Below are 27,102 nucleotides of genomic sequence, written 5' to 3'. Positions count from 1 at the left end.
TCAGGACCGAGGACAAACTGCAACCGAAGTACATGCCCTTAGCTGGAACCGAACCCGGGTCTCTCTGGATCACAGGCCGACGCTCTACTGCTGAGCCAAACCGGCCAGGGCTCATCAACGTTTCTATCTCTCTCTCCCTTTCTCTCTAAAATCAATAAAGAAAAAAAATTTTTTTTGCCCTGGCCGGTTTGGCTCAGAGGTTAGAGCGTCAGCCTGCAGACCAGAGTCCTGGGTTCAGTTCCCGCTAAGGGCATGTGCCTCGGTTGCAGTTTGTCCCCAGCCCCACTTGGGGTTGTGTGGGTGGCAACCACTGGGTGTGTCTCTCTCATGTCGATGTTCTCACTCTCTGTTCCCCTTCTCTTCCTCCCACTCTATCTGGAGATAGATGCAAAAATGTCCTCGGGTGAGAATAAAAAATAAATAAAACAATCTAAAAAAAAATTGTTTTAAATACTGAGGTATATACATGCTAAAAGATGTTTTAGAGGATAAATATAATGTTCTAAGTTGAAATAATTCAACAGTCCCAGAGACAAATTTTAAAAAGAAAGTATCATTAAATTCATTTTAAAACCAATGAAAGAATAAAGTCAGCATACCTAATTGTGATTACTTTTGGTAGAAGAATGAAGCTTTGAATTTACTTTTTTCTTTTTTTAATTTCATTTTATTTTTTTTACAGATGTTTCTCATTTTCCCCCCACTGACACCCTTTTCCCAGTGGCGCTCCCCCAATCCCCTCATTGTTGTCTCTGTCCATGGTTACACATACATGCTATAGGGTCTGTGGTTTCTCTTTCTCTCCCTCCATCCCCCTCTTGTGAGGTTTGTCAGTCTGTACCCTACTTCTATGTCTCTGGGTCTATTTTGTTCATCAGCTTGTTTTGTTCATTATATTCCATAAATAAGTGAGATCATGTGATATTTGTCTTTCTCTAATTGACTTGCTTTGTTTAGGATAACACTCTCCAGGTCCCTCCATGTCACCTCAAAGGATAAGAGATCTTTCTTTCTTATAGCTGCATAGTATTCTATTGTGTATATGTAGCACAGCTTTTTTATCCATTTGTCTACTGATGGACACTTGGGCTGTTTCCAGATTTTAGCAATTATAAGTAGTGCTGCTGTGAAGATAGGGGTACGTATATTCTTTCTGATTGGTGTTTCAGGCTTTTTAGGGTATATACCCAGAAGTGAAATCACTGAGTCAAATGGCAATTCAATTTTTAATTTTTTGAGGTAACACCATACTGTTTTCTATAGTGGCTGCACCGGTCTGCATTCCCACCAGCAGTGTACTAGGGTCCCCTTTTCTCCACACCCTCACCACCACTTGTCATTTGATGATTTGTTGATGGCAGACATTCTGGCAGGTGTGAGGTGATACCTCATTGCTGTTTTAATTTGCATCTCTCTGATGGTTAGTGATGTTGAGCATTTTTTCATCTGTCTCTTAGCCATTTGTATGTCTTTTTTGGAGAGGTATCTATTTAGGTCCTCTGCCCATTTTTAAATTGAATTCTTTGTCTTCCTTTTGTTGAGTTGTATGTGTACTTTATATATTTTGGAAATTAACCCATTATCTGATGTATTGTTGGCAATTATGGTCTCTCATATAGTGGGTTTCCTTTTCATTTTGATGCTTGTTTTGCTCACTGTGTGGAAGCTTTTTAGTTTGATGTAGTCCCATGTGTTCATTTTTTCCTATTTCTCTTGCCTTAAGCATTGTATCAGTGAAAGTTCTGCTGCGTGTGATGTTTAAATTTTGTTGTCTACATTTTCTTCTAGGATTTTTATGGATTCATGAGTCATTTAAGTCTTTTACCCATTTTAAGTTTATTCTTGTGTATGGTGTAAGTTGGTGGTTTAGCTTCATTTTTTTGCATATAGCTGTCCAATTTTCCCAACACCATTTATTGAAGAGGCTGTCTTTACTCCATTGTATGCTCTTGCCATCTTTGTCAAATGTTACTTGAGCATAATGACTTGGGTCAATTTCTAGGTTCTCTGTTCTGTTCCATTGATCTATATGCCTGTTCTTGTGCCAGTACCAGGCTGTTTGATTACAATGGCTTTATAGTATAACCTGATATCCAGTATTGTGATCCCTCCTACTTTGTTCTTCTTTGTCAAGATTGCTGTAGCTATTCGGGGTCTTTTCTGGTTCCATTGGTATTTTGATGGGGATTGCATTGAATCTATAGATTGCTTTTGGTAGTCCAGACTTTTTTTTTATCCTCATCTGAGGACATTTCCCCATTTTTTGTTCAGATAGAGTGGGCGGGGGGGGAGAGAAACATCGACATGAAAGGTACACATCGAGTGGCTGCCACCCACATGACCCAACCAGGGCCGGGGACAAACTGCAACTGAAGTACATGCCCTCAGTGGGAACCAAACCCGAGTCTCTCTGGAACGCAAGCTGATGCTCTAACTGCTGAACCAAACCAGCCAGGGCGGTAGTACACACATTTTAATGATGTTAATTCTTCCAATCCATGAACAAGGTATGTGCTTCCACTTTTTTTTTTTCCAGCATACGTGCTACATTTATTTATCTTCCTCAATTAGCTCTCTAGGGGCTGGGCTCCTGCTCTCACTGGACTCTTCAGGGTACGATGGGTGGGTGTGGCCTGTAAAGGGGCATGTGTCCACATCTGAGTGCTGGGAGCTCCAGCAGCTGTCCTTACACAGGAGCAGACACAGATAGAGGTGCCCACCATCATGACACATAGCCCCTGTGCAAGCTCTACACAACTGGATAGGTGTGTGGTTCCACTCAGGTGTGTTAAGGCCTGCCCAGGACCAGGGTGATTGTGAAAGGCTGGGTGGGTGGCTGGGCTGGTCATGGTAGGTCTCCCTGGGAAGCATGGAGAACATGCAGGAACAGGGATGCCCTGGCTCGGTTTCAAGGTCCTGCAGGGATTATCCAGGGTAGGGTCAAGCCTGGTCCTCTCGAGCTGCTGCCCGCCTGCTCCCACACCACAAACAGGCGCTCCCACACCAGCGCCTGCACCCGCTGCCCCTTAGCTGCATCCAGAAGCAGCGTTTTCTATGCTTCCACTTTTTTATATCTTCCTCTATTCCTTTTTTCAATGACCTGTAATTTTCTGTGAATAGATCCTTTACTTCTTTGGTTAAGTTTATTAGTAGGTATCTTTTTTTTTTTTTTTTTGCCACAATGGTAAATGGGATTGTTTTCTTAGTTTCTCTTTCTGTGAGTTCACTGTTGGTGTATAAGAATGCTGTCGCCCTGGCCGGTTTGGCTCAGCGGTTAGAGCGTCGGCCTGCGGTCCAGAGAGACCCGGGTTCGGTTCCCGCTAAGGGCATGTACCTCGGTTGCAGTTTGTCCCCGGCCCTGGTCGGTCGTGCGGGTGGCAGCCACTCGATGTGCTCCTTTCACGTCGATGTTTCTCTCTCTCTCTCTGTTCCTCTCTCTCCCTCCCACTCTACCTGAACAAAAAAATGGAAAAATGTCCTCGGGAGAGGATAAAAAAAAAGAATGCTGTCGATTTCTTGACATTAATTTTTATCCTGCTACATTCCTAAATTTGTTCATTAAATCTAGATTTTTTTTTTTTTTTTTATCCTCACCCAAGGATATTTTTCCATTTTTTGTACAGATAGAGTGGGAGGGAGAAAGAGGAAGGGAGAGAGACAGAGAGAAACATCGACATGAAGGGACACATCGAGTGGCTGCCACCCTCACGACCAACCAGGGCCGGGGACAAACTGCAACCGAAGTACGTGCCCTTAGCGGGAACCGAACCCGGGTCTCTCCGGACCGCAGGCCGACGCTCTAACCGCTGAGCCAAATTGGCCAGGGCTAAATCTAGATTTTTGATGGAGTCTTTAGGGTTTTCTAGGTACAATATCATGTCATCTGCAAATAATGGTAGTTTTACTTTCTCTTTTCCAATTTGGATCCCTTTTATTTTTTCTTCATGTCTAATTGCTGCGGCTAAGACTTCCAGTACTATGTTAAATAAGAGTGGCAAAAATGAGCACCCCTATTTTGTCTTGTTCTTAAGGGAAATGCTTTCAGTGTTTACCCATTGAGTATGATGTTGGCTGTAGGATTTTCATATATGGCCTTTATTATGTCGAGATATGATCCCTCCATTCCCACATTTTTGAGCATTTTTATCAGAAATAAGTGCTGGATTTTGTCAAATACTTTTTCAGCATCTATTGATATAATCATATGGTTTTAATCTTGCATTTTGTTTATGTGGTGTATCACATTTTTGATTTGCATCCTTGCATCCTTAGTAAGAATCCTACTTGGTCATTATGAATAAATTTTTTTTTTATGTATTGATGGATCCGATTTGCTAATATTTTGTTAAAGATTTTGGCATCTGTGTTCATCAGGGATATTGGCCTGTAGTTTTCTTTCTTTGTAGTGTCTTTACCTGGTTTTGGAATTAGGATTATGCTGGCCTCATAAAATGAGTTTGGAAGTCCTCCTTCTTCTTGAATTTTTTGGAATAGTTTTAGGACAATGGGTTTTAGATCTTCTTTAAATGTTTGGTAAAACTACCCCATGAAGCCATCTGGGCCTGGGTTTTTGTTTGCTGGGAATTTCTTGACTACATCTTCAATTTCCTTAGTTGTTATTGGTCTGTTCAAGTTTTCTATCTCTTCCTGGTTCACTTTTGGCAGACTGTGTGTTTCTAGAAATGTGTCCATTTCACCTAGATTGTCCAATTTGTTGGCGTATAATTGTTCATGGTATGTTTTAATGATTCTTTGTATTTCTGTGGTGTCAGTTGTTGTTGTTTTTTATCCTCACCCGAGGATATTTTTGCATTTATCTTGAGATAGAGCAGGAGGGAGAGAGGGGGGAAGAGAGAGAGAGAAACATCGATGTGAGAGAGACACATCGGCTGGTTGCCACCCACACAACTCCAACTGAGGGCAGGGACAAACTGCTACCAAGGTACATGCCCCTAGCAGGAACTGAACCCGGGACTCTCTGGTCTGTGGGTCACACTCCAACCACTGAGTCAAACTGGTCAGGGCTGTGGTGTCAGTTGTTACTCCTCCTCTTTCGTTTCTGATTTTGTTTGGTGAGTCTGGCTAAGGGTCCATCAATCTTGTTTATCTGTTCTTTTTTTTTTTTTTGTATGTGCCCCTAGCGGGAACCAAACCCAGGACTCTCTGGTCCGCAGGCCAATGCTCCAACCGCTGAGCCAAACTGGCCAAGGCTTGTTTACCTTTTCAAAGAACCAGCTCTTTGTTTCATTGATCTTTTGAATTGTTTTTTTAGTTTCCATGTCGTTTATTTCTGCTCTGACCTTTACTATTTCTCTCCTTCTACTTGCTTTGGGTTTTCCTCTTTATTTACTTTCTAGTTCTTTTTTTTTTTAACCTCACCTGAGGACATTTTTCGATATTTTGTTCAGATAGAGTGGGAGAGAGAGAGAGAGAGAAACATTGACGTGAAAGGGACACATCGAGTGGTTGCCACCTGCACGACCCAACCAGGACCAGGGACAAACTGCAACCAAGGTACGTGCCTTTAGCGGGAACTGAACCCGGGTCTCTCTGGACCACAGGCCAACGCTCTAACCGCTGAGCCAAATTGGCCAGGGCTACTTTCTAGTTCTATAAGTTGTAGGATTAGAAAGTCAATTAGAAATTTTTCTTGTTTCTTGAGGTAGGCCTGTAGTGTCATGAACTTCCCTCTCAGGACTGCTTTTGCTGCGTCCCATAGATTTTATGTTGTTGTATGTTCATTTTCATTGGTTTCCAGGAAGTTTGTTTATCTATCTATCTATCTATCTATCTATCTATCTATCTATCTATCTATCTATCTATCTATCTTAATCCTCACCCAAGGATATTTTTTCCCTTTATCTTCAGTTAGAGTGGGAGGGAGGGTGAGTGGGAAAGGAAGAGAGAGAGAAACATCAATGTGAAAGAGACACATTGACTGGCTGCCTCCTACATGACCCCAACCAGGACTGGGAACAAACCGTAAGCAAGATACGTGCCCTTGGCCAGAATCAAACCCGAGACTCACTGGTCCGCAGGCGGATACTCTAACCACTAACATGTGGTCTATCTTCAAGAATGTCCCCTGTGCACTTGAGAATATATATTCTGCACCTTTGGGGTGAAATATTCTGTAAATATCAATTAAGTTCAACTGATCTAGTTTGTCATTTAAGGACTCTGTGTCTTTGTTAATTTTTTGTGTAGAAGATGTATCCGGTGGTGTCAGTGGGGTGGTAAAGTCACCCACTATGATTGTACTGCTATTGATCTCTCCCTTGGAGTCCTCCAGAAGTTTTAAAATATATTTTGGTGCTCCATATTTGGTGCATATATGTTTACCTGGGTTATATCCTCTTGTTGGATTGATCCCTTTAATATTATGTAGTGACCTTCTCTATGGCCCTCATTTTGAAGTCTATCTTATCAGATATGAGTATTGTTACACCAGCTTTATTTTTATTTCCATTTTCCTGGAAAATGTTTTTCCATCCTTTCACTTTTATCCTGTGCGAGTCTTTTGTTGTGAGGTGAGTCTCTTATAGACAGCATGCATATGGGTCATATGTTCTTATCCAATCAGCTACCCTATTGATTGGAGCATTTAAGCCATTTACATTTAAGGTTATTATTGATAGATACTTATTAGTTGGCATTTCTATTTTATGCCTATGTTCCTCTCTCTCTCTCATTTCTTCTTCTTCTTACAGCAGTCTCTTTAGCATTTCTTGCAGTGCTGGTTGTGTGGTGGTAAATTCCTTTAGCTTTTTTTTTTTTTTTCTGCAAAGCTCTTTATTTCACCTTTAATTTTGAATGATAGCCTTGCTGGATAGAGTAGTCTTGGATTCAAACCCTTGCCTTTCATTACTTTGTATACTTCATACCACTCCCTTCTGGCCTGCAGTGTTTCTATTGAGAAATCAGGTGAGAGTCTAATGGGAGATCCCTTGTAGGTAACTTTCTGTCTCTCTCTTGCTTACTTTAATGTTTGCCATTTTAATTATGATGGGTTTAGCTGTGGGTCTTTTTGGGTTCATCTTGCTTGGGACTCTCTGTGTTTCCTGGACTTGTGTGACTTTTTCTTTCACCAAATTAGGAAAGTTTTCTGTCATTATTTATTCAAACAGGTTCGCTATTCCTTTCTTTGATTCTTTGCCTTCTGGTACTGCTATGATGAGAATGTTGTTACGTTTTGTATTGTCCCAAAGTTCCCTTAAACTCTCCTTCTGCCTTTTTTTTTTTTTAATCCTCACCCAAGGACATTTTCCACTTCAGATAGAGTGGGAGGGAGAGAGAGAAGGGGGGGGGGGGCATTGATGTGAAAGGGCACATCAAGTGGCCGCTTCCCGCACAACCCCAACCAGACCAGGGCTGTGGACAAATCACAACCAAGGTACATGCCCTTAACTGGAATTGAACCCATGACTCATTGGTCCACAGGCCGATACTCTAACAACTGAGCCAAACCAGCCAGATGTCCTACTTTTTAATTTTTTTTCCCATTTGCTTCTCTATTTGGGTGTTTTTTCTACCTTGTCTTCTAACTTGCTGATTCGGTCTTCAGGTTATTCTAATCTACTATTGAATCCTTCTAAGGTATTTTTCATATCAGCTATGTCATTCTTTATTTCTTCTTGATTTTTATTCATAGCTTCTACCTCTTTTTTTAAGCTGATATAGTTCCCACTGAGCTCTTTATAATTCTCATGAAGTTGCTTGTAGTTCTCACTAAATTGTTTGAGTACCCTTAAAATCACTGCTTTGAATTCTTTATCTAACAAATTGCTTTCTTCCATTTCATGTAGTTCTTTTTCTGGTGATTCCTCCTTTTCTTTCATTTGGGTGGTTTCTTTGTCTCCCCATTTTAGCAGTCTGGTAGTTCTAGGCCCGTTGAGGGATGTTGGGATGTGTAGGCAGGACAGTGTGTATTAAATAAGGCTGCTGTGCTCTCAGACTGTTTTGGTGTGTGGAGCCTCTTGCCTGTTGTGGGTCCTGGAGGACTGACAACTGGCGACTGGTATTGGTCTGTTGTGGTAGGCACTGCTGAGGGGCATGGGTCCAGCCAGTGTGTTGCTGGGGTGTGTGTGTGCACTGCTGGGGCACATGGGTCCTGCTAGTAGTGTACAGTTGGGGTGTGTGGGTCCCGCTGCTGTGCTGTTGGAGTGTGCTCCTGCCTGGTGTGGCTCAGCTCCTGATCGGTCATTGCTGATGCTGCTGGGGGTGAGTGTTAGCTCCGTTTGTACTGCTACTGATGCTGCTGTTGCCAGGCGGTGCTCTCAGCTCCCAATCCTCTGCTGCTGTTGGGGGCTGAGGATGCTTAGCTCCCAGTACTTTGCTGATGCTGGGGGAGGGGCTGCACTCCAAATCCTCTGCTGCAGTTTTCAGGGGCAGGTCTCAGCTACCCAAGTCCTGCTGCTGCTTGGGCTGGGGAATCACTCCTGATCAGCCTCTGCTGATGCTGCTGGAGTTGGGTCTCAGCTGCCGATCTGTGCTGCTGCTGCCTGGAGATGGATGTCTGCTCCCAAGCCTCTGATGCTGGGGGTGGTTTGCTGTTGGGGGTGGGGCTCCACTCCCACCCATCACTGCTGCTGTGAGGGAAGGTGCTGGACTTCCAAGCTGGCACTACTACTGCTAGGGGTGGTGCTCAGCTCTGATCAGGCTGCTACTGTGGGGGATTGTGCTCAGCTCCAATCAGGCTGCTGTTGTGGGGGATGGTGCTCAGCTCCCAGACAGTTGCAGCTTCTGCAGCAGGCCCATTGACAGTGCCGCTACTGTGCATTGGTCTGCGTTGACACAGTGGGGTCCACTGGTCCGATGGTGCAAGGCGCAATGGTGGATTCAGGTTACTCAGCCGTAGCCGCTCCCGCTGCCTCCTCCCAGAAAAGACCAGGAATCTTCCTTCTGGCCTTCTGGCCGTGCAGGAAGAAGCGCCCTGACAAGCTGCTTACCAAGGTAGCTGGCTGCTCCCTGTCCACAGCACAGGAACCTTCTGCCTCATATTTCTACACTGTTTGAGGCTGCTCGTCCATACTCACGTCCATCCATACTTTCTCTCACACTCGCTCACACTCACACACTCACTCTCGCTCCAGTCCTGCCCCCTGCTATCTTTCAAAGCTTCTGAATTTAAAGTCTGTAAAAACTTCTTAGTGTCATAGATTCAAAATTTTCCCTAAGGTTATTCTAAAGAATAAAAACACTGCTAAATACACACACACACACACACACACACAAACAGAACAACAACAACAAAAAACAGCAGCACCTAAACAACATTTATGGCAAACAAACAACAAAACATTTCTGAGAGTAGGCTGAATTACCTGGAGATGCTCTTCAGGCACTATAACTGGGCCACATTTTGTATGCTCTGCACATTCCCCAGTACAGTATCTATGGGGATCATTTTCCTTCCGTAGGTATTGGTTTGTTGCACATTGTCTTCAGTTCATATATAATCAAAGTTTAATTACAAAAAAAAAAAAAAAGAATAGTTCACAGTAATCAAAAGGCATTGTAAAAAACTTGTAACTGCTGTATTAGCTCATTAATAGTTACTATTTTAATTAGAAAAGTGGACTAAGAAAGAATTTGGTTCCATGGAAAATCTTCCTGATCTGAATTTTCAAATACCCAAATATTTCATAAAGCCTATACTAAAGACCATTGGTTCTCAACCTTCCTAATGCTGCGACCCTTTAATACAGTTCCTCATGTTGTGGTGACCCCCAACCATAAAATTATTTTCATTGCTACTTCATAACTGTAATTTTGCTACTGTTATGTCTTAGGTGACCCCTGTGAAATGGTCATTCGACCCCCAAAGGGGTCAGGACCCACAGGTTGAGAACCACTGCTATGAAGAACAGAGGAAGGGAATGTAGCAAGCAGGGGACAACTACACCCTAGGGAAATATCTAGTAGGTCACCATATAGTAGAAAATCAGGGAAAGAGTGATAACCCAACAAACATTTTTACATTCTTTTCAAACACCTTGCATTTTGGTCTCTAAAAAAAAGCATCATAAAATATTCTAGTAAAAATTCACAATTTGCCATACTGGTAGATTGGAGAGGGCACAGTACTGAATGACAAGAAAATTATCTGTGTTTAATGTGACATACAAACCTGCTAAGTAAAATAGTGCCTGCAGGTCTACGAACCTGAAAAGTCTTCTCTAAATAAGAAATAGCTTGTGGAAAAAGTTTGTTCTAAATAAAAGTTAAACAAAGAAAACCAGTCAGAATTATAGTCAAAGTATAAATTACATTTAAAACAAGCAAGCATAGGATTTCAATGACTGAGGGTAAAAAAAAAAAGGAAAAGCCTTACAATTCTGGAATACAGATACTAATTAGTCAAAGGTTGTATGGCAAGGAGTAGGGGAGAGAGTAAGTTAGTCTAAGGGCAAAAGAATTTCCTTGTTTTCAAGTTGAGTTTGGGGAAAGAACACTAAATGGAAACTTCACTCCCTACCTCTATTTAAATACAATATTAGAAAATATGAATCTCAATGGGGGAAAAGGAGAAACATCTATAACAAAAATAAATTAATAATAAAAAAAGAAAGAAAACAAAACATGAATCTCAACTAGTAATCTAAATTACTTCTAATTTGGGACTTAGTTGGTTCCAAGATTAAGATAGTTTATTTACAAAAATCTTATGTTTAGAAGATTTACTTTAACCTCACTTATTTTTGTTAATGAATTGGCTTAATGTGTGTATGGGTGGGTGGGTGTGTGTGTGTTACTCTCTATAACAGTTTAAAAACCAATGAGGTTAGCACTCCTATAAACAACTTTGGCATATCATGCTTTCAGGTTAATTAATCTTCAGGAGAATAAGTATTTCCACCATGATGGTGTTCTCAATGCATTTCAAAAATCAGCTTTTTTCACTACCCTTAGTATGTTCTGCTCCCCTCAAACTTAAGAGAATAAGAAGGAAAATGAGAACACTAAATTAATATCAAATACAAAGTCTTGGTGAGTGCATTACAAAGACACTTTGGTGAAAATGATAAATACATTTATCAATTCACTACTGACATCTTTTATTCAGTCATTCACAAAACATTTTTGTATATATTTTTCTTTTAAGTATAATTTACATACAATAAAACATACTCAATTTAAGTATCCAGTTCAAGCCATGAGTATTTATTAACCTACCTTAACAAGGTTTCTTTTTTCAGGAAGCAACCTGAAAGAAGTGACGACATGAAACATAAGAATTGCCATGCTGGGGCAGAGCACTGTCTCACTTGTTCAGAACACATCTGGCAGGAGCCCCAAAGAATGCTTTGTGGAAGCATGCAGCATCAATCCACCAACATTCGATTTATCTCAATGAGTATTTGAGAGTTTACTCTGTGCCAAAACACAATGCTAGGCATGATCATATGCTATCTAATTCATTTGGGAAGTTAAGGATAGGAAAGGACATCAACTACTCTTAATAGATCTTCATAAACTACTATAGATTGCCCTGACTGGTATGGCTCAGTTGGTTGGACATCGGCCGTGCACTGAAAGGCTGCCAGTTCAATTCCTAATCAGGGCACATGCCTTGGTTGTAGAGGTCATGCAGGAGGTAAGTTGATCGTGTTGTACTCTCACACTGATGTTTCTCTCTGTCTCCCTCTCCCTTCCTCTTTAAAAATCAATTAAAAATCTTTTTTAAAAAACTGCTATAGATTCATAATTTACCTGTTTTCTGGACCACTCTTATATTAAATAGGAAAAATTTAACCTAAATCATCTCTCTGGTTAATAATTTTGTAAATGTTCTTATTATTGCATATATAAGCACTTCCTCTTATTTTTCTTCCAAGTATTTATTGAGGAGGTGCCTTCTGAGTCTGTTATTAACCACATCCACATAGATCCACATTGTTCTGTTCAAATTATGCATGATGTATAGATTTTTATCATATCCCATGGTCATAATCTTTCCAAATTAAAAAGCATTTTTAGCTGAATTCCATCTTGAATGTGTCTTGGCACTGAGTTCAATCTATGAAACTTCAGATAACAGATAAAAATATCTTAAATTGCTTTGTTCTTAATAAAAAAGATCACAAAATAATGATGTACTTACTCTTCAATACTTTTATCATAGACAGTCTTGATTCTTAAATGTTCATCAACATCTCTCTTTACAACATGATTTGCCTTCAGATGGACCTTATTTATTACCTAAAAAAGGAAATATATTTAAAAATTTTTTTAAATATGTATAGATTAGCAAATTGAGGTCCTAACTTAAAATTAATAAACTAAATTTCAAGTGTAATACCCAGAAAAAAAAAAAAGAACAAATAAATGGAGAGATAGTTCATATTCATGGGTAGACTCAACTTAGATTCAATGTAATCCCAATAGAAATCCCAGGAAGTTATATGGTGGATATAAATCAAATGATTCTAAAATTTACATAGAGAGGCAAAAGACCCAGATTAGCCAACAAAATTTTGAAGAAGAAGAACGAAGTTGGAGGACTGACACTACCACTACCTGACTTCAAGAGTTATTATAAAGCTATAGTAATCAAGACAGTGTGGCACTGGCAAAAGAAGAGACAAATAGGCCAACAGAACAGAGAACCCAGAAATAGAACCACATACATATAGTGAACTGATCTTTAACAAAGGAAAAAAGACAATGGAGCAGATAGTCTTTTCAACAAATGGTCCTAGAACAACTGGATATCCTCTATGCCTTTTTCCATACCTTTCCTTATGCATCTCTTCCATCTGGTTGTTCTTGTGTTACATCAGTATATATATCAGATAATATACTGATATTCTAGCAAGTAAAATTTTTCTCTGATTTCTATGAACTTCTCTGCAAATTAGATGAACCCAAGTTGGGGGTTGTTAAAACCTCCAATCTAAAGTTGTTAGGTCAAAAGCTCAGGTGACAACCTGGACTTGAGATTGGTGTCTGAAATGAAGTGGGGTGCAGTGGGAGGAGTGTTATAGGACTAAACCCTAAACCTGTGGAATCTGGTATTATCTCTAGGTAGACAGTGTCAGAATTGAGTTAAACTGCAGGGCACCCAGTTTCTTGGTGGTATGTGGAAAAAACCCCACATGTTAGAATTGGTATCAGAACCCTTTACAGATGTTTAAAAGATCAAAAGTAAACATTAAGAAAAACTTTATGTACAAAAATATGACAACTTCAATGAAAGGATATTCTTTGAAAGACTTAATGTACTAAAACACAATCAAGAAGAAAGAGATAACCTGATTATTCCAATATCTATTAAAGAAATTGAGTTCTGCCCTGGCCGGTTTGGCTCAGTGGTTGGAGCATCGGCCTGCGGCCCGGAGAGACCCGGGTTTGGTTCCCACTAAGGGCATGTACCTCGGATGCAGTTTGTCCCCGGCCCTGGTTGGGTTGTGGGGGTGGCAACCACTCGATGCGTCCCTTTCATGTCGATGTTTCTCTCTCTCCCCCCCCCCACTCTATCTGAACAAAATATAAAAAAATAAAAAAAATAAAAAATAAGAAATTGAGTTCAGCACTGGCCGGTTTGTTCAGTGGTTAGAACATCGGCCTATGGACCAAAGAGTCTCGGGTTCGATTCCAGTCAAGGGCACGTACTTCGGTTGTGATTTGATCCTGGCCCTGGTGGGGGTCGTGAGGGAGCAACCAGTCGATGTCTCTCCCTCACATCAATGTTTCTCTCTCCCTCCTTCTCCCACTCTATCTGAAAATCAGTGGAAAAATATCCTCGTGTGAGGATTAAAAAAAAAGAAGAAGAAATTGAGTTCATCCCAGTCAGTGTGGCTCCTATGGACTGAAAAGTCCCAGTACAATCCCTTGTCAGGGCATATGCCTGCGTTGAGGGCACTGATCCCCACTGAGGGGCATGCAGGAGGCAGCCAATCTATGTTTCTCTCTCATTTCAATGTTTCTGCCTCTCCCCCCCTTCCTCTTTCTCTTAAAACAATAAAATAAAAAACATATTTAAAAAAAGAGAGAAAATGATCATTCAGAACTGCCTGAAATCGAGCTGAATGGAAGTACTACAACTACAAAATTAAAGCAGCAGCCACATTGAGACTGGTAGGAGGGGTGGAGATGCTGATGGGCTGGTCCCATACCCATGTGTGGCAAATAAAAATCAGGAGGGACACCTCGACTGTAAAGCTCCTCCCTGAGGAGTGAGGGGTCCCCGTCCCACACCAGGAGCCCAGCTCAGGATTCCAGTGCTAGGAAGAGAAGTCCCCATCACTTCTGGTTGTAAAATCCACCAGGAACTGAGCCTGAGGGAAGTTGAGGCTGCTGGAGCCCCAGGCAGTCCCTCTTAAAGGGCCTGAGCATGGACTTACTTGGTCCATATCCCTCTGAGCTCCAGCTCAGAGAAGAGGCAGCTTGAAGGGCACCAGAGATACATGGGGAAGAAATGAGTTGTTTGGCATCGGGACGGGGACAGGAGAGGCAGCTTTCTCCTGGACAGACATGCTGGTGGAGGCTGTGGTTCCTTCGGTGAGCCCTTCCCCCCCAGAGCAGACAGAGGGCGGCCATATCTGGGACTCCAGCAACCTGGCTCACACTGTTTGCCCCATCCTGGTGATTCCCTGAGGTCCTGCCCCACCCAACTTTCCAGCCCACCCAAGTTGTTTCCAGTGACTTTACCATAGGATTAGCCTATTTTTGGCTCCTGCTTCAGATTTTCCTAAATTCTCTCAAACAAGCAGCATCTGGCCACAGTGAGCCCAGTACCTCTTGCTAAGTAGTCCCAGGCCCGGCACTACAAGCAGTAAGCCTTAGTTCACAGCTTGGCTTTTCCTGGGCACCTCCAAGCCCAACACAAGAAGTAGCCATCTGCAGATCGATTTGCCTGGTGGCCCTGGGCAGAACCCAGGCGGTGGCTGACCTTGCTCCAGAGCCAGCACACCCAGTGGACAGCTTCAGACCACGTCAAAGCACCACCAACCATCCACCTCAAGTGACACACTCAAGGAATGGACTCAGGAGGTACCAGAGCACTGTTGAAGTAAGTCTTGCTCTGTGTAGTTGACCCCTGCACAGCTGATTCTCCAAGGTAGTCAGAGGTCGATGGTTAGTGGGCACAGCCAGTCCTTGCAGCAGACCAACCTGAGTAAACCCTCCCACTGACGTGCCAACAGCAATCAAGACTCAATTACGAAGATGGCGGCGTAGGTAAACACGGTATCGCGTCCTCCCACAACCGCATCAAAGTTACAACTAAACTACATAACAACCATCATTCAAAACCGCCTGAAATCAAGCTGAACGGAAGTCCTACAACTATGGAATTAAAGCAACAGCCACATCGAGACTGGTAGGAAGGGCAGAGGCGGACGGGCTGGTCCCACACCCACGTGTGGTAGATAAAAACCAGGAAGACACCTCGGCTAGGAAGGTCCTCCCTGAGGACTGAGGGGTCCCGGTCCCACACCAGAGGCCCCACTAAGGGTTCCAGCGCCAGGAAGAGAAGTCCCCAAAACTTCTGGCTGGAAAACTGAAGCTCAGGGAAGGTGACATGGCTGGAGCCCCAGGCAGCTCCCATGCGCGGACTTATCGGACTCACTCCCTCTAAGCGCAGAGGGAAGGCAGCTTGAGGGGCATCAGAGACATACAGGGAAGAACTGAGCTGTTTGGCATTGGAGCAACGGCTAGAGAAGGGGCTTTCTCCGGGACAAATGTGCTGTCAGAGGCCTTTGTGCCTTTGGTGAGCCCTTCCCTGGGGCGGGAGACAGTCGCTATATCTGGGACTCCAGCAACCTGGCTCACACTCATAGCCCCGCCCTGGTGATTCCCTGAGGCCCCGCCCCACCCAACTTTCAGGCCCACCCAAGCTGTTGCCAGTTGCTTAACCATAGGATTGGCCTGTCTTGGATCCTGCTTCAGGTTTTCCTAAATTCTTTCAAACAAGCAGCATCTGGTCTCAGAGAGCCCCACACCTCTCGTTAAGTAATACACAGAAACAAACACAGAGAGGCAGCCAAAATGAGGAGACAAAGAAACAGGTCCCAAATGAAAGAACAGAACAAAACCCCAATAAAAGAACTAAGTGAAATGGAGATAAGCAACCTAACAGATGCTGAGTTCAAAATACTGCTTATAAGGATGCTCAATGAACTTAGTGAGGGCTCAAGAGCATAAAAATGGACCAGTCAGAAATGAAAGATGCACAGTCAGAAATGAAGGAGGCAATAACTGAAATGAATAATTTACACAGACTCAATAGTAGAGTACGTAAATCCAAGAAGCAAACTGTTGATTTGGAATATAAGGAAGCAAAAAACACCCAATCAGAACAGCAAAAAAAATAAAGAATCCAAAAAAATGAGGATAGAGTAAGAAGCCTCTGGGACAACAAGCATGCCAAAATTTGCATCTTGGGGGTGCCAGAAGGACAAAAGAGAGAACTAGAAATTGAAAACCTGTGTGAAACAATAATGGCAGAAAACTTTCCTAACTTGGTGAAGGAAACAGACATACAAGTCCAGGAAGCACAGAGAGTCCCAAACAAGATGAACCCCAAGAGGCCCACACCAAGACACATCTTCATCAAAATGCAAAAGGTTCAAGACAACGAGAGAATCTTTTTTTTTTTTTAATCCTCACCTGAGGACATTTTTTTTTTTTTTTTTTTTTTTTTGTTTAGATAGAGTGGGAGGGAGAGAGAGAGAGAAACATCGATGTGAAAGGGATATATCAAGTGGCTGCCACTTGCATTACTCAACCAGGGCTGGGGACAAACTGCAACCGAGGCACACGCCCTTAGCAGGAACTGAACCCGGGTCTTTCCAGACTGCAGGCCGACACTCTAACCGCTGAGCCAAACCGGTCAGGGCAACGAGAGAATCTTAAAAGCAGCAAGAGAAAAGCAGTTAGTTACCTACAAGGGAGTTCCCATAAGGTTGTCAGCTGATTTCTCAAAAGAAACTTTGCAGGCCAGAAGGGAGTGGCAAGATATATTCAGAGTGATGAAAAGCAAGAACCTACAACCAAGATTACTCTATCCTGCAAAACTGTCATTTAGAATTGATGGCCATATAAAGAGTTTCCCAGACAAGAAAAAGTTAAAGGAGTTCATCACCACCAAACCGTTATTATATGAAATGATGAAGGGTCTTTTTGAAGAAAAAGATAAAATATATGAACAAACAAAATGGCAATGAATACATATCTATTGACAGTGGCATCTCCAAACAAAATGAACAGGCAGAACAGAAACATTCTCATAGATACAGAGAACATTTTGTTGGTTGCCAGATGGGAGGGGGGTTGGGGGAATGGGTGAAAAAGGTGAAGGGATTAAGAAGTACAAATTGGTTGCTAGACTGACAAACCTCAAAGGGAAAGAGGTTGGGGGGGAAGGGGGGAAGAAATAAACCAAAGAACTTATATGTATAACCAATGGACACAGACAACAGTGTGGGAAAAGGCGGGAGGGGGGCGGGAGTAGGGAGGAGGGGATCAATGAGGGAAAAATGAGGAACATCTGTAATACATTCAACAACAAAGATTAAAAAAAAAAAAAAGACTCAATTACAACAGAAGGTTGTAAAGTCCACACGAGGAGTGCACCTTGAGGGCTCAGCTAGGTGATCAGGGAGACCGTGCCACTGGACCCTATAGGACATCTACTACAACAGGCCACCCTAGGAAGCCTAGGAGACATAGCAACTCTACCTAATACATAGAAACAAACACAGGGAAGCAGCCAAAATGAGGAGGCAAAGAAACATGTCCCAAATGAAAGAGCAGAGCAAAACTCCAGGAAAAGAACTAAATGAAGTGGAGATGAGCAATCTAACAGATGCAAAGTTCAAAACACTGCTTATAAGAAAACTCAATGAATTTAGTGAGGGCCTCAACAGCATAATAAAGGATCAGTCAGAAATGAAGAATGCACTAACTGAAATAAAGAATAATTTACAGGGAATCAATAATAGAGTAGGTGAAGCCAAAAAGCAAACTATCGATTTGAAATATACGGAGCCGCAAACACCCTATCAGAACAGCAAAAAGAAAAAAGAATCCAAAAAATGAGGATAGTATAAGGAGCCTGTGGGACAACTTCAAGCATACCAACATTTGCATCATAGGAGTGCCAGGATGAGAGAGAGGACAGAAATTGATGAAAAGACAGCTCTGGCCGGTTTGGCTCAGTGGCTGAAATGTCAGCCTGCGGACCAGAGAGTCCCGGGTTCGGTTCCCATTAGAGGCACGTACCAAAAAAAAAAGAAAAGATAATGACAGAAAACTTCTCTACCTTGGTGAAGGAAACAGACATACAAGTCCAGGAAGCACAGAGAGTCCCAAACAAGATGAACCCAAAGAGGTCCACACCAAGACATATCATCATCAAAATACCAAAGGTTAAAGATAGAATCTTTAAAAAAAATTTTTTTTTCCTTTATTGATTTTACAGAGAGAGGAAATGAGAGGGAGAGAGGGACAGAAACGTGGATGAGAGAGAACATCGACTGGCCACCTCCTGTATGCCCCCCACAGGGGATCAGGCCACAACCTGGGAATATGTCCTGACCGGGGAGCCAACCGGTGACCTCTTGATGCATGGGTCAATGCTCAACCACTTAGCCACACCAGCTAGATCAAAGAGATAATCTTAAAAGCAGCAAGGGAAAAGCAGTTTGTTACCTACAACAGAGCTCCCATAAGGCTGTCAGCCGATTTCTCAAAAGAAACTTTGCAGGCCAGGAGGGAGTGGCAAGAAATATTTAAAGTGATTAAAAGCAAGGACCTACAATCAAGATTACTCTATCCACCCTGGCTGGTTTGACTCGGTGGTTAGAGCGTTGGCCTACGGACCAATGAGAACCGGGTTCATTTCGGGCCAAGGGCACTTTCCTTGGTTGCAGTTCGTCCCTGGTCCTAGTCTAAGTCTTGCGGGAGGCAACTAGTCAATGTGTCTCTCTCACATCGATGTTTCTCTCTCTCTCTCTCTGTCTCTTTCTCTCCCTCTCTCCCTCCTTCCTACTATGTCTGAAGATAAATGGAAAAATATCCTCGGGTGAGGATAAAGAAAAAAAAAATCGCCCTGGCCGGTTTGGCTCAGCGGTTAGAGTGTCGGCCTGCGGTCCGGAGAGACCCGGGTTCGGTTCCCGCTAAGGGCACGTACTTCGGTTGCAGTTTGTCCCCGGCCCTGGTTGGTCGTGCGGGTGGCAGCCACTCGATGTGTCCCTTCACATCGATGTTTCTCTCTCTCCCTTCCTCTCTCTCCCTCCCACTCTATCTGTACAAAAAATGGAAAAATGTCCTCGGGTGAGGATAAAAAAAAAAAAAACAAACAAAGAAAAAAAAATCTAAGATTATTCTATCCTGCAAAGCTATTATTTAGAATCGATGGCCATATAAAGAGTTTCCCAGACAAGAGAAAGCTAAAGGAGCTCATCACCACCAAACCTGTATTACATGAAATGTTGAAGGGTTTTCTTGAAGGAGAAAAAGAACAAAAATATGAATAATAAAATGGCAATAAATACATATCTACCAACAATTGAATCTACAAACAAAATGAGCAAGCCGAAAAGAAATAGATTCACAGATACAGAGAACTTTTTGTTGGTTGCCAGATGGGAGGGGAGTTGGGTGAAAAAGATGAAGGGATTAAGAAGTACAAATTGGTTGTTAGACTGATGAACCTCAAAGGGAAGGGTGGAGGTAGGGTGGGAAGAGAGAAACCAAAGAACTTATATGCTTACATACATAACCAAAAGACACAGACAATACTGTGGGGAAAGCAGAAAGGGGGCAGGACTGGGGAGGAGGGGGTCAAGTTGGGGTAAAAAGGGACATCTGTAATACATTCAACAATACAGATAAGTTAAAAAAAAAAAAAAAAAGGAAAGGAAATAAACCAGTCGGAGGAAGACAAGTATCACATGTTCTCACTTATATGTGGAATCTAATAAACAAAATAGAACCAGAGACATGGAAGCATGGACCAGACTGATTAATATCAGAGGCAAGGGGGTGGGGGGCAGAGGGGAAGAGATTAACCAAAGAACTTACATGCATATATGCACAAACCCATGGACACAGAAATAGTGCAGTGAAGGCCTGGGGTGGGGTGGGGGGGGTCAATGGGGGGAAAAGGAGGGCATCTGTAATACTTCAACAAGAAGAAGAAATTTTTTTTTTTATCCTCACCCGAGGACATTTTTCCATATTTTGTTCAGATAGAGTGGGAGGGGATGAGAGAGAGAGAAACATCGATGTGAAAGGGCCACCTGCACGACCCAACCAGGGCCGGGGACAAACTGCAACTGAGGTACGTGCCCTTAGCGGGAACCAAACCCAGGTCTCTCTGGACCACAGGCCGACGTTCTAACCGCTGAACCAAACCGGCCAGGGCAAGAAGAATAAATTTTAAAAACAATTTTAAATAGAAAAGAAAGGGAAATAAAGTTCATAGTTTACAGTTTTCAAATAAAGAAAATTCCAGCCTTTGATGGCTTCATTCATGAATTCTACTAAAAATGTAAGGAAGAAACAATACTGACTGCATGCAAACTCTAAAATTAGAGTTTGGAAGAGGGAGCAATATTTCCCAACTCATTTTCTTTTATTTATTTATTTTTAATTCTCACCCAAGGATATATTTTCCATTGATTTTTTTAGAGGAAGAGAGAGAAAATCATCGACGCAAGAGAGACAAATCGATTGGCTGCCTTCTGCAGGTACCCCCAACCAGGACCAGGAATCAAACCTGCAACCCAGGTATGTGTCCTTGACTGGGAATCAAACCCATGACCCTATTGGTCCTCGGGTTACCACTCTAACCATGGAGCACATTGGCCAGGGCTTACAACTGCAGACCAATATCCCTTCATGAATATGTGTGCAAAAAGCACCAACAAAATATTAGCAAATCAAATCCAGCAAAATGTAAAGAGGGTTAATAAATCATGACCAAGAAGGGTTTTATGTCAGGAATGCAAGACTAGTTTATCATTCAAAAAAAAAATCAATCAATGTAACTCACAATATGAATACAGTAAAGAAAAAAAGCTACATGATTATATCAATTGGTGCCAAAAAGACATTTAATAAAATTCAGCATCCATTCATAAAACCTATCAGCAAACTAGGAATGGCAGGTAATTTTCTTAACCTGCTAAAGCATATCTACAAAGAAATCTACAACTAATATTTTTTTCTTTATTGATTTTTAGAGAGAGAGGAAGGGAAAGGTAGGGAGAAATGGAAACATGAATGAAAGAGAACACTGATTTGCCACCTCCTGCATGCCCCCAACTGGGGATTTGGCCCATAACCTGGGCATGTGCCCTGGCCGGGAACTGAACCAGCGACCTCTTGGTGCATGGGTCGATGCTCAACCACTTAGCCACACCAGCCGGGCTACAACAAATATTCTTACTAGTGGAAGACTACATGCTTTCCCCCTAAGATCAGGAACAGTGCAAGGAAGTCTACTCTCACCACTCTTATTCAACATCATATTGGACATCCTTGTCATTATGATAAGGCAAAATCAACATTAAATATTTGTAATAAGCAAAAGATGCATATTATAATCCCTAAAGCAAACATACACATATATAATACAGAAGGTTAAATGTAAAAGAGTAGAAAGATGTATATCATGTAAGAGTAGAAAGATGTATATCATGTAAGCTCTAATTATAAGCAAGCTGAAATGGCTAAATTAATATCAGACAAAGTAGACTTCAAGATAGGGAGTATTAACAAAAACTTGACTAAAAAAGGTTATAATTTTATAATGAAAACAGATACAAGTAGACAGGGTAAATACAACAGAAAGACACAATTATAAATTTGAATCCATCTAACAACAAATTCAAAATCCATGAAGCAAAAACTGACAGAACCAAAGACAAATTTACAAAACAATCTCAAATTTCAAAGTGCTAAAATCTTACAGAAGATACTCTCTAAATTAGAAATCATTAACATAAGGTATTTTTAAAAGGACCAAATATTTAGCAATTAAATTTTAAATATTTTTAATAACCATGGATCAAAGAAAAAATTATCAGGGAAAATAAAAACACTTTTTGAACTAAACAATAATTAAAATACAATGTGTCAAAATCTGTGAGGTGCAGCTAAAGTTGTGCTTATTTAGAACAAAATCTGTATCTTTGAATGTTTATATTAGAAAAAAAAAGGCTCCAAAACAATGATCTAAGTTTCCACCTAACAATATGAACAAAGTAAATCCATAATAAGTAGAAAGAGAAAATAATAAAAATAGAAAATAAAAGATAACAATCATAAAAGATAATTACTAAAGCCAACAGTTGGTTATTATAACAATTAATAAAATTAATAAACCCCTAGCAAGACTGGACTATAATAAAACAGAATAAACACCAATTCCCACATTAGAAATAAAAGAGTAGATATCACTCTAGAGTCTACAGACACCAAAAGATAATTGTTCTAAATATTTGTTTCAGGTGTTCAGCAGAGTGGTTAGACAATTACATAATTTGTAAAGTGACTTCCCTGATAATTCTAGTATTCACTTGGCACCATACATAGTTATTACAGTATTATTGACTATATTCTCTATGCTGTATTTTATATTCCCATGACTATTTTGTAACTTTCTTTCTTCACTCAAAAAAATAATTATGAACAATTTTATACCAATAAATTTAACAATTCAGATAAAATAAAGTCCTTGAAAAATACAAATTACCCAGACTGACAATATCAAATAGAAAACATGAATAGCCCTGGCGGGTTTGACTCAGTGGTAGAGCATCAGCTCTCGGACCAATGAGTCACGGGTTCGATTCTGGTCAAGGGCACGTACCTCGGTTGCGGTTCATCCCTGGCCCTGGTTGGGGTCGTGCAGGAGGCAACCAGTAGATTGTCCCTCTCACAGTGATGTTTCTCTCTCTCTCCCTTTCTCTCCCTCTCCCTCCCGCTCCATCTGAAGATAAACAGAAAAATATCCTCAGGTGAGAATTAAAAAAAGAAAGAAAACATGAATAGAGTTGGATCAGAGAAACTGGATTTATCTAAACCTCTCTACATAGTGGTTGCTTGAAAATAGAGTTTGACTATAAATGGGCCAAGATCTTTTTGGCACGGTGGAAATGTTCTAAAATTGGACTGTGGCCCTGGCCGGTTTGGCTCAGCGGTTGGAGCGTTGGCCTGTGGATCAGAGAGTCCTGGGTTCGGTTCCCACTAGGGGCACATATCAATCAATAAATAAATAAACAAATAAATAAATAAATAAATAAAATTGGATTGTGGTGATGGTTGCACAAATCTGTAAACTTATTAAAAAACATTGAATTGGACGATTAAGTGAACAAATTTTATGGTACGGTATATAGATTATAGCTCAATCAAGGTATTGTAAAAACTCTACAAGAAAACTCCAAGTCCATGTGGTTTCAGTTATGAATTATACCAGACATTTAAGAAAGAAATTATTTCAATTTTATACAAACTCTTAGAAAATATAAGAGGATGGAACACTTCCCAACTCATTCTGTGAGGACAGTATAATTCTGATATCAGAAGCTAACAAAAACTTGACTAAAATAGGTTATAAACTAACATCTCTCATAAACATAGATATAAAAGTCTTCAATAATCTATTAGCAAATTGAATTTTGAGGTATATAAAAAGGATAATACATTTGACCAAGTAGGGTCTATCCCAAAAATACAAGGTTGATTTACTATTGGAAAATTCAATATAATCTACCATATAATAGGATATATACTGTATCACTCCATTTATGCAAACTAAGTTCTAGAACAGGCAAAACTAATATATTATAAAACCTACATCTAGCCCTGGCCTGTTTGGCTCAGTGGTTATAGCATTGGCCTGTGGACCAGAGAGTCCCAGGTTCAGTTCCTGCTGGGGGCACGTACCAAAAAAACAAAACAAAACCTAAATCTAATGTAAAATAAAAATTAGAACAGTAATTGCCTGGTGTGGATGGGAGACTGACTGGCACAGGACAGGAGGGAACTTTCTGAAGACACGGAAATGTTCTATTTTGTGATTGGTTTGTGAGTTTTATATGAGTCTACATGACTACATCTGTTGCATTTCAATATATGTAAATTCTACTCCCCCCAAATTTTGTTTTTTAATTTACTTTAAAATATGTTTTTATTGATTTTTCAGAGAAAGAGGTAGGGAGAGAAAGAAACATCAATGTGAGAGAGAAACATGGCTCGTCTGCCTCCTTCTGGGGACCAAGTCCACAACCCAGGCAATGTGCTCTGACTGGGAAGTGAACTGGGACCTCTCGGTCCATGGGACGACACTCAATCCACTGAACCACAGGGGCCGGGCGCCCACCACCTCAAATTTTTTACAGTAATAAGTATAAGGATGGGGAATGGATAGAAATACATGAAACAAGAATGACAGAATATTGGTAAGTGTTGAAGCTGGGTAATGAGTCCATGGGAGTTCATTATACTATTCTGTTTTTGGTTTTGTTTTAATTTATATAATAAAAAGTAAAAACAAAACAAAACATAGAGGTTTTAATTGAAAACAAGTTAAATGAGTCAAAATGGCCCAGCTGGTGTGGCTCAGTAGTTCAGCATTGATCCATGCACCAAGAGGTTGCCAGTTCAATTTCCAGTTAGGGCACATGCCCAGGTTGTGGGCCAAATCCCCAGTGGGGGGCATGCAGAAGGCAGCCAATCCATGTTCTCTCTCATTGATGTTTCTATCTCTCTCTCCCTCTCCCTTCCTCTCTCTGTGAAATCAATAAATTAAAAAAATGAGTGAAAATGTTTTGTAGTTCCCCACCACCACCAAGAAAAGTTACTGTAATTTCCTGTAGCATTTAACTAGTATGAGTACAATAAATGGTTCTTGCCTAACTTTGTATTCAGGTTAAAGCAAAGAAAATGGTTAAAAGGGATTGCTATTCCATATTCTGTCAAGAACTAGGACAATTTATTAGGAATGAGAATTCTCAAGAAGAAATTAATAGCTTGCTTTTAACATCTGAAGCACTATCACTAATGAGTTTGTTCAGCCCAGAGGTATAAATAGGAATGGAGTGGGTGGAAGTTTCAGAACCAGCTCTCAACTCTTATAAAAGGAAAACTTTAACAATGCAGATCTCCAAAAAATGTAGAGGCTGTCTCTGGAGATAATTTCCCTACTCATGGAGATGTTCAAAAAAGGGAGATTTGTACACTGGCAACAACCACTAGAAGAAAATAGTTATTAAGGCTCCTTCTAGCAGAGATTTTGCAGGTCTTTGAACAATTTCCTCTTTTTTATTTATTTTTTATTTTTTTTGCAGGAGAGAGAGAAGGGGGATGAGAGAGAAACATGGATGTGAGAGAGAAACATCGACGGGCTGCCCCCCCCCCCACACACACACACACAACCTCAACTGGGGCGGGGACAAACTGCAACCAAGGTACATGCCCTTGGCGGGAACCGAACCCAGGTCTCTCTGGTCCACAAGCTGACATTCCAACAGCTGAGCCAAACCAGCCAGGGCATGACTTCCTCTTTTTTAAATCTAAATGGAAAGAATCACAGGGCTTTGTGGGAATTTTTAAAAAATAATTTATCAAAGGGGTGGGGGAATTTGGGATATGCTGTTTAAGGGTACAAATTTACAACCAGTAGATAAATAAATCCTGGAGATCTAATGCATAGTATAGTGATTACAAACAACAATCATGTATTATAAACTTAAAAGTTGCTTAGGGACTAAAAAAATAAAATAATTCAGCCAAAATACAGCGTCATGATAAAAACTGTAAAACCATTACAAACCCTAAACTTAATATTTTGGCACATATAACTGAATAGTATGCATAGAAATTTTTGGAAATCACCACATCAATGAGGGGTTTTAGATTACTGGGCTGAACTGAAAATTTTTAGGTTACTATTTCTTGATAAAGTAATAAGACAAATTGTAAAATCAATCACAACATGCAGCCCTGCTCCAGGTACTGTGTCTTCTTTCCTCAAAGGATAGTGATTGTTGTGGGCCCTCCCTCTGAGTTAAGTACCGTGGAGGAATCAATGCATAAGACATGAACTTGATCCTAAGGAACCTTACCATTTAACTACAAAGGCAAGATATGGCTGACAAATAAGCCAGCATCACATAGCAGTACTTGGTAAAGTGACAGGAGGGAGTACAGGTAAGACGTACTGAGAAACGGAAAGGGCATTCTGCTGGGGTTCGTTTCAGCAGGCTGCCTTGAGGTAAGGGAACTTAAACTGAGACCGAAAGGATTTAGACAGGAAGGAAAATGGAGTGTGAAGGAGGCAGGCACTTCCAGGGCTAGAGGACAGGGTAAAACAAGCAATGTGATAAGGTAACTTGAAAATAAACCTGAATTGTGTCTACACAGAACCCCCACTCTCCCTCTAACGCCTTTGGGTCTCCAATCCCTTCCTTCCCAAACCTTTAGTTTGGTGTTTCCCAAAGTGTGGTCATTGGACAAGCAGCATCACCAACTATCTGGGAACGTGAACTGCAAATCCTGGGGACACACGCTAGACCTAATGAGTCGGAAAGTGGGGGAGGCGGGCAGCAATCTGTGTTTGCACAAGCCCTTCAGGTGATACTGATGCATGCTCAAATGTGAAAACCACGGCTGCTGACTACCTGCCACGCACGACTCTCCGCACAGGACGCGATGAGGTTCCGCGTGCCTAAGTCCGCCACTTCGCTGGGTGCAGGGAGTTGACAGCAGGTCCCAGCCCTCTAAGAGTTCAGTCTTGGGCTCAATTTCGCTTCCTCCACCCGGACACCCTGTTCCAATCACTACTCTCTATGCCATTGCCTCCCGTATTACTTTACCCTCACAGGGCCCGCTCCCGCTCCTCTGTCGCCCTACCTCGGTGTCAGAGGGGACGTGGTGCCGGCAGGGAGGGGAACTGCCCAAGGAGACAGGAATAGATGTAGCGCTTGCCCGGAGCCCACCCAACAGGAGTAAAACGCCTCGGACCCATAAAGAACCGCTCCAGCGCCACCGGCTTGGGCCCGGGCCTTCGCCCGAGGAACCCGCTCCTCCGACCCATTCCGGCGCCATCTTTGAGCTGCGCGTCGTTACCATGGAGTACGTGACGCC

At 41.6% G+C, this 27,102-nt stretch overlaps 1 protein-coding gene across 1 annotated transcript in view; it reads right to left on the bottom strand.

The window, feature by feature from the left end:
• Positions 1–27,102, bottom strand: part of LMLN (leishmanolysin like peptidase) — an 88,797-nt gene extending 61,695 nt beyond the window's left edge. Inside the window, exons 1-5 of the mRNA XM_036243897.1 lie at positions 26,869–27,102; positions 12,104–12,201; positions 11,176–11,206; positions 10,130–10,212; positions 9,324–9,441 (exon numbers count right to left, since the gene is read on the bottom strand). Of these exons, the coding sequence (XP_036099790.1) occupies positions 9,324–9,441; positions 10,130–10,212; positions 11,176–11,206; positions 12,104–12,201; positions 26,869–27,087 (549 nt within the window). The 5' untranslated portion in view covers positions 27,088–27,102. The remainder of the gene's footprint in view (positions 1–9,323; positions 9,442–10,129; positions 10,213–11,175; positions 11,207–12,103; positions 12,202–26,868) is intronic.

The sequence above is a fragment of the Molossus molossus genome, unplaced genomic scaffold, assembly GCF_014108415.1.
Source record: "Molossus molossus isolate mMolMol1 unplaced genomic scaffold, mMolMol1.p scaffold_m16_p_5, whole genome shotgun sequence".
NCBI lineage: Eukaryota > Metazoa > Chordata > Mammalia > Chiroptera > Molossidae > Molossus > Molossus molossus.
Note: the sequence above shows the minus strand (reverse complement) of the source record. Positions and strands in the feature narration are given on the sequence as shown.